The following is an 8,253-nucleotide window of genomic DNA, read 5'->3' on the forward strand; positions in this document are numbered from 1 at the left end:
CAGCAAAGAAGGAGTCGAGTCTCACTGAAGGCGGAAGGGGATTTAGTGGAGCTGGGGAGGGAAGAAAGAGGGTTAGGAGGGACCCCCCAACTCCATCCCTGTTGGCTCGGGGACTGGGCGTCGGCCCTCAGCGAGGGTGGTGCTCCCGGGCCGCTGAGCGCTTCATTCTGTCCCCAGGGCTCAGGCAGGGTGGTGCCGCCTCCCCAGACCTACAGGTCAGCGCGGTCAGGAGCGCCTTCGGCGGGCCTAGCGGGCGCCCGCAGGTACTCTGGGGGCACAGGCTCGTCGGGCGACGCCTTGCGGTAGAAGCCGAGCTCCTGCACCAGCGCGTTGATCTCCTCGCGGGTCATGTCGCTGAGTGGGATTCGCTGAAGCAGAAGAGGGGCGGGGTCAGCGCGCCGGGCCCCGCCTCTCGCCCCGCCTCCCCCCTGTCCACCTCCCCAGGCCTCACCTCCAGTTCCTCAAAGCGCTGGCCCAGTAGCACGAGCTCCGGGTCGGCCCCCGGGAGGTGTTTCATTACCAGGTTGTGGCTGGAGATGGTGTTAAGGTGGGTAGTGGTGGGCGGAGGCAGGTGGGGTCTCCCGGGGACTTGTCGATGTGAACACTACCTCGTCTGCCCAAGCAGGGCAGGGATACCCATTTACACGTGAGGAAATTAGGGTTCGAAGAAGTAAGGGGGCCTCCTCTCTGTGCTGGTGTCTGTGACAGTCATCACTAGTCAACTTCTCTTGCCAATCCAAGACCGCCTCAGAATTCGCTGGGCAGCCACTATCAATCAATCCCACTTGTCAGTTGAAGACCATTTGTCGTCCCTATCTGTGAAGTTAAGTGGAAGGAGATTCTTGTAGATACCTTCTCCTTTCTCCCTCCCCCAGAACAGAAGGAGGATACTAGAGTGGGATGTCCTGGGTGACGAAGGCCTTCACCTGGGGAGGAACCAGAGCATCAGACCCCAACCATCTCCAGGTACCAACAGGAAACTGAAACCCAGTGAGGTCACACAGCAAGTCAGGTGCAGGCTCCTGACTCCCAGCCCAGGGAACCTCCCCCACCCGGTCATTGGGATCATGTTGCCCACCCCCAAAGAGGCTCAGGGAGGACCGAACTGGGGATCCCTTCCTTCAAACTCACCTCCTTCAGGCGATTAAGCTGTCATCCCCCACATGTCTGGAGGGGAACAAAATGGCATAGGTCAGGAGTCACACATCTACCCTCACCCTCATTCCCCAGCTGGGCATTGGATTGAGCTGTGAATTACTCCCTGGAACAGCAGTTCCTAAGATGTGGAAATGGAGGCCCCTTGTGGGTAGAAGGAGGAATTCTGTACAGATGGGGAAGCCGAGGCCCACCCACACCAGAGGAAAAGAGGAGCAAGACCAGAAACCCAAAGGGTACTTACCAGCCTTGGGGCTCTTGCCTGCACAACTTACTGACTGTTGAGCCACGCCCAATGCCCAAGAGAAATGATCACCCTACCCCCTCAGGCCATAGAGACCTGGACCTGGTCTTTGGTCCCTAGAACCTCAGGGTGGAGGCAGACCAGAAGGAAACAGCTCAGAACTTCCCTGAGATGCCCTATTAGAGACACCTACCACCTACCATCTGGTCCCTACCTCATCCGGTGCAGAGCTGGCTCTCCCTGCCACCTGCAGCCTAGCCCTACAGACCATCTGGTTGCTTCCCCAACAAAGGAGGCTGGGAGGGCCCCTCCCTGTACTCCCTGAAGGGGAGTCCAGACCCGAGGATTACCCATTCTAGTCCTCCCTCCTCCCCGCCCCCGCCCACCCCCCAACTTTTTTCAGGCAGAAAACTAAGGCCCAGAGAGGGTCTGTGATGATCCAAGTCACACAGGGACTTTGGTGGGGCATTTCATGGCAGGGGAGGTTGGGGGGATTGCTGCGGAGTAAGAGTTGGTAAGGCAGTTCCCAGCCCCCTTCCCCAGGTGGCAGGGAGGCTCCCAGAAATTCTTCTGTCCCCCAGGCAAAGGGAGTGAGACCAACCGGAACTGGGGTGGGGAGGAATTCCAGGAAAAAGAGAAGTGATGGGGGGATGGGAGGTTGGGCTCCAGAGGACAGATTTGGGAAAGTCATAGGCCGGAAGAAGTTAGGGGACAGGCCCAATGTGTCTGGGGCCCGATGTCCGGCCGGATGGGGAACTGGGGAGGGGTTCAGATTTCCAGGCCTCAAGATCGGTTGTCTCGGGCTTCCACGGTGGGTGCTGGGGCGTTCTGGGGCTGGGGAGTGGGAGGGACAGTCCTGGTGCCGAGGGGGACATGGGGGTCGGGAGGGTCCTGGGTCAGAACGGGCGGTGATTCCAAAGCCAAGGGGCTACGGGGTTAGGGGTCGGTGGTCCCTAGCCTGGGGGCCACCGCACTCACCTCTACCCGGCCTCGGGCCAGGCCGTGTAGACGGTTCCAGTCAGGCCGGAAGGTGGTGGTGGCGGCCGCGACTGCCGCGAGGAGCAGCAGCAGGGGCGGCGAAAGCAGCGGGAGGCGCATTAAAACCCGGCCGAAGATGATCCGCAAGCTAGAGGTGAACCGTCCGGCCACTGCGCCACGTCTGGGCCCGCGAGCTGGCCAGGTCCCTGCTCAAGGTCCCACCCCGCTAGGGACCACGCCCCCAGCTCTCGGTCTCCGCCCAGGGCCTGCGTGGGGGCCGCCCGCGCTCTCCCGGCGGGGTTTGGGCTCCTCTCCGGCTCTCAGCCCTTTACTTTCCCAGCCCCGAGAGTGTCCACCCTCCCTCTGCTGACCGAGAGCATGGACGCTCCGACAGGATGCGGCCAGGCAGTGCCCCCTCATGCCGGCAGGGGGCGCGGGCGGGATGCGGACGGACACGCGAGTTTCTGGGTCAGACACCCGATTTGAAGATGGGGAAACTGAGGCCTAGGGAATCCTTTTTTGTGTTTTTTTATTTCTCTGGATGAAATTCCAATCTGGATTTCAATTTCCTGAGCACACGTGTGGCGATGGGAATATTTAGTCGGGGCTGGAAGGATAAAAGGGTTAATACACGTTAGAAAGCTCTTTAGAACGGTACCTGGCACAGTACCTCAGAAAGGCCCCATGAACTCCGTTTTACAAGTTAGGTAACAGACTTAGAAAGGTAAAACAATTAAGTTGTGGATCTGGGATTTGAACCCAAAACATGCCTGTGTTCATCTCACCAAGACAAAGATGACTAGATCAGGATGCTACTTCCCCTCTTCAAGCCTAAGACAGACACAGCACATTGATCACAATGCTCTTTCCCACCGAATCTAGCCTGGGACTCAGAATCCTCCTCAACCTCAAACCAAGGCTGCATTATGACCAGTTTTGCCTTCCTGGGCCCCTTCCTTTATTAAAAAAACATATATTAAAAATTGGATTTTACAACTGCTTTGGTTTAAAAAAATGAATGTAATCCAGGCTGGATTCATGATTATTTATTCATTTTTTTCTTCCGATTTTAAAAGAAGTTAAAATTAAAATATTTTTGTGGACCCCTAAAAGTATGATGGGCCCTAGACACTGAGCCTAATGGAAAAGTCAGTTCTGCCCTTTGTTCATACACTGCTACCTCGCATTCACTGACTTGATTGTGAAGGTATAATAATAATAGGCTTAGGGCTGTTATTTAATATTCATTCTCTATAAATACATGAGGACACAGTAAATATAATTGGTTCTATCCAGATTATTGAAATGACAGGCTATGTCTAACACTCTATTTACTGCTGTGGAAGTGGGAATTCATCCAAGCTTTCTGAAAGGCAACTTGACACAGTAAATCAAAACCCTAAAAATATTTCTTCTACCCAGTATTCCACTTCTCAGAATTTGACCCAAAGTAATCTTCAGAGAGGGAATCAATTGTTAGGTCAAGATGTTTATCAAGACACTGTTTATCATGGTGAAAAACTGGAGAGAGGACAGAAGCATGTCACAGCAGGGGATGAGTTAAATAAATGATGATACCTCCTTAGAGTAGAGAACCAAGCAATTGTTTAAAATGATGCAGCATACTGTTGAATGACATGGAGAATGTTCAAGTTATAGTATTAAATTTTTTTTTAAAGCTATGAAACAGTAATATCAGCTGGGAGTTGCGATGCTCTGGGCTGCAAGTCACAGAAACCTCAAGTTTAACTGGCTTAAACAATGAAAGGAATCTGTTGGCTCAAATAACAAAATAGTCCAGGCAGGGAGGGCTTCAGGTGAGGTTTGACCTGGTTGGTAAAGTCACCAAGACCTGATCTCTTTCCATTCTGCTTCCATAACATCAGCTTATCATTAGCCCAATTACCTGCATGGTGTCAAGATGGCTGCCAGTAGTAACCAGTACCACCACAGACTTCTTCATTCATATCTAACCAAGGGAAAATTTTTTTTTTTTTTTTTTGTAAACTTCTCAGGAGAGAAAACAAGCTTTCTTTCCCAAAACCCCCAGCAAAAGTCTCCTTATATCTCACTAGGTCCATCCATGATCTAATCAAGTGGCTGGGGAAATGCAAATGCTCCCTGGCTTAACCAGTTGGGACCCATTCCTGAAGATTGTCAAGGATATGAGCTGCAATGGATGTGTGGCGGCAACAGAGTAGCCAATGGATTTTATAAAATATGTATATGTAAATACATATGCCTTCACCAAAAACCATAATCTAGAAGGAAACAACCCAAGAAGTCAAAATGGTCATCTCTTGGTAGATGAAATTATAGGTGAATTTTTTTCTCCTTTACAATATTTTTCTGTGTTTTCTATAATAAACATGTATTACCTAAACACAAACAGTAACATTTGTTTACAAAAAGAATGGGTCATATGCCATGGGTTCCCTCTACCCCACCCCACACCCCAGCAAGGGCCTCAGACTGGCTGAAGCCAGAGGCCCCGTGGAGCCCGTGGCTTTTCTCCTGACAGAGCCAAACCTCAGCACCCCATGGGCCCACGCTGTTCACTGGACAGGTGCCACCAAACCACCCTCATTGCATTAACCTGGACTCTGTGTTCTGGAGGGGCCATAGCCTGGGCTGCTGAGTGTTGACTAGCCAGCTAGTGGAACTGATGGTAGAGACTGGCCACAACAGTACCAGGAGCATTCCAGCATCAGCAGTCATGGGAGGCCCAGGATCTCCCAGAACAGATCTCTGCTCGTAATCCATGCCCTTATGGGGCAGTTTGTAATCTAGGCCAGCAGCCCTCCTCAGGTGGGGCTGGGTTTGGGGTTTAGTCTGTGATAAAGCCAGGCTCAGACAAGGTCAGGGTCAGTCCTTAGCCTATGACCAGGTTTAGAACTGAGTCTGGGGCTGGAGTCAGGGCTCAGTCAGTGATTGGGATTTGGTCTCCATCTGTGACTACGTTCAGGGCTCAGACTTTGACCAGATTCAGTGCACAGTCTGAGATCAGGGACTGGTATGTGACCAGAGTTGTGTGACCCAGGGTCAGAGCTCAGTTTGAGACCAGCGTTCAGTCAATGATTAGACTCAGGGCTCAGTCTGTGACCAAGATCAGGGCTCAGTCTGCCACCAGGTTCAGTTAATGACCAGACTTGGATCTCAGTCTAGACCTGGGCTTCAGGCTCAGACTAAAATCAAGGGTTAGTCCAAACCAGGGTTAAAGTTCAGTCTGTGACTGCAGTTCAGTCTTAAGCTAGGATCAGGGCTCGATCTAGGTCCAGAATTGAGGTCTCCAGTTGGAATCAGGCTTAGTCAGGCTTGGATCAGGCTCAGTACCTGACCAGAACCAAGGCTCAATCTAGAGCTGGGGTAGAGGCTCAGTTTTAGTGTGGGATCGGGGCTCAGTTAACACCAAGATTAGGGCTCAAGTTGGATCTGGGATCAGGACTAGGGTTTAGTCTGGCTCTGTGCTCTGTTCTGAGCTCCAATATAGAAGTTTCTGAGACCTGGGCGTCAAGGGCAGGTCAGCATGCAAGAAAGGAGAGCCCCCAGGCAAGCTTCTGTCCCCACAGTAAACTTCTCTTTGCCTGCTGAAGCCAGTTGTCCTAGAGCCTTCTAACCTACATGGCTCCGCTGCCCGAGATCCCCTCAAACCAGAATAAAAATAGCCATTCACTTCAGAGCAGCTGACAGCGGGTGCCAGGCTGCCTGGGAGGAGGGGGAGCTGAGGAGAGGAAGGAAGGATGTTTGAGCTCAGGCCCCAGCTGTGTGACCTTGGGAAAGTCACTCCTCCTCCTTGAACCCATTCCTGAGGAGCAGAATGGGAGGTGAGGATGACACCTGCCCCAGAGGGTGAGAACGAGGGGAGAGTGATAATAACATGTGGCAGTTGGTACCAATAAGGAACTCTGGAGTGAAGCCTTGGGAGGAGAAATGCTCCTCCAGGCCCTGTATACTTTCTCCTCCAGGAAGCCCTCCCTGATGCTTACCTCTTCCACCTTCCCACACTACCCTGTAGCACCCTCTATGTCTCAAGACATTTCTCAACTAGTGGCCACAGTGTGGCCTCCCTCACAGGTGACCAGCGAGCAAAACGAAGGAGGACAGACCCTTCTGTACCATTACCATCCTCAAGTGCCCCTGGGAGGTGGATCGAGGAAGAGGAAGAGGAAAGAGGAAGAAGCACGTCTCTCTCTCCCTTCCCTACTTCTGGGGGATTTACTCTGAGCCAAAGGGCCATGAGGGCACGTGTCCGGAGTTTGTGTCCTTTCACAGCCGGAACCTTTCATACTCCATACCTTTGCACCTGCTGCTCCCTCTGCTTCCCAGGGTGTTTCTTCTCTTTTCAGTTTGGCAATACAGACTCTCCTTCAAAGAATAGGTTCAACAGGAACCTCTGTTGGGGAGAATTATCCACCATCTCCCTGGGAACCCCATGCTCTGTCCCCTGCTGGCTGGGTAATCCCTAGGCCTCAGTTTCTTCCTCTGTCAAATGGGGATCTTATTACCAACATCACAGGGTTACTATGGAGAGTAACTGAGATAATCCATCAACCACCTCCTTTCCTATCCCTGACCCAAACAGCCTGGAGGGTAGCACTAAGATTTCTAGGATGGGGTAGGACAAGATGTACTCTCTGCCTCAGTACCCCACCCCCTACCCCCAGGAGCGAGGGAAGGGAGGGAGCCAGGAGGTGTCTCCGGAGACAGCCGTCTCCAGGGGGGCGGTTCTCCCACGCAGCTGCCCCCAGCCTGCCACCCTGAGCCCCAGAGCCTGTTATCAACCTCCTTAGTCATCACACCAGGAGCCCAAATATAGCTCTTACCCTGTTCTCTTCTCAGCCGAGGTCTGCCCCCTGCCCCTTTCCCCTAGCAAGGCCATGTCTGGGTCTCAGAGCCCCTTTTCTTTCCCCCCGACCTGGGAATTCAACTATGCTGGGCCTCAGTTTCAGCATCCTCCAAATGGGCAGATTGGAATAGATGATGATGATGGGGATGATGATGATGATGATGATTGTGGTGGTGGTGGTGGTGGTGATGGTGGTAACTCCAGGGCAGATGCCCTTACTGAAAGCTTGCTTGTGCCAGGCTCTGTGCTAAACTCTTCAGATGTATTATCTTGTTGAATTCTCACAGCAATCGTAGGAGGTATCTACTGTTTTTATCTGCCTTACACAGACCAGGAATCTGAGTGACTCTCCAAGTTAAGTCAGTGGCAGAGACAGAAACAAAGTCCCCTGAAGGATCTGAGCTCAGGGAGGGGACATGGTGGAGATCCTGGCTGCCCCAATGGGGCAGAGGAGCCCTTTGCACACTTATTTGCATGACATTTGCCTGGTTTCTCAAGGGCATTGATGCCCTTGTCTCAGCCCAGATGGTTGAGCCCTAGGACTGGTTCCAGGGACCTGGATCTGTCCCCCATCACTTCCAGGATTGCAACAGAAGCCAGGTACTGTTGGGGGCCTCAGTTTTCTCATCTGTAAAATAGGAGTCAGAGGGCTAGGCAGGGTAAGTTCAAAATTTCCTTCCATCTCTGGTGGCCTGAGCGCCACCACCATCTTCACGCTCACTTCCTCCCTCACCACCACCCACATCTTCACCTCCAACTCCACCACCACCTCTTCTTCTGTCAGCATAACACCCCCACCACCTCGTCTGTCCCCATCTCTCCTCCACTGTTACTATAACCCTCATCTCTTCATTCTACCACCTCCACCATCACCAACCTCTGTTATCATCTCTACTATTGCCATCACCATTACCTCCACTACCTCTTCTATCACATCCATCCCACCACTATCACCTCCACTTTGCCAGCACTGTCACCTTACCACCACCACCAGCACTGTCAGTCCTCACTTCCATTATCATAATTACAT

The 8,253-nt window shown here is 52.5% G+C and overlaps 1 protein-coding gene across 1 annotated transcript; it reads right to left on the reverse strand.

The window, feature by feature from the left end:
- Window positions 1-25: 25 nt before the first annotated feature.
- SELENOM (selenoprotein M) lies at window positions 26-2,734 on the reverse strand. Its single transcript, XM_007170671.3, has 5 exons — window positions 2,378-2,734; window positions 1,132-1,167; window positions 892-926; window positions 452-530; window positions 26-368 (listed from the first exon to the last, which is right to left on the reverse strand). Exons 1-5 carry the CDS (start codon window positions 2,495-2,497, stop codon window positions 210-212), a joined length of 429 nt encoding a protein of 142 aa, XP_007170733.2. The 5' UTR covers window positions 2,498-2,734; the 3' UTR covers window positions 26-209.
- Between the last annotated feature and the right edge of the window lie 5,519 nt (window positions 2,735-8,253).

Source organism: Balaenoptera acutorostrata, chromosome 13 (assembly GCF_949987535.1).
Source record: "Balaenoptera acutorostrata chromosome 13, mBalAcu1.1, whole genome shotgun sequence".
Lineage (NCBI taxonomy): Eukaryota > Metazoa > Chordata > Mammalia > Artiodactyla > Balaenopteridae > Balaenoptera > Balaenoptera acutorostrata.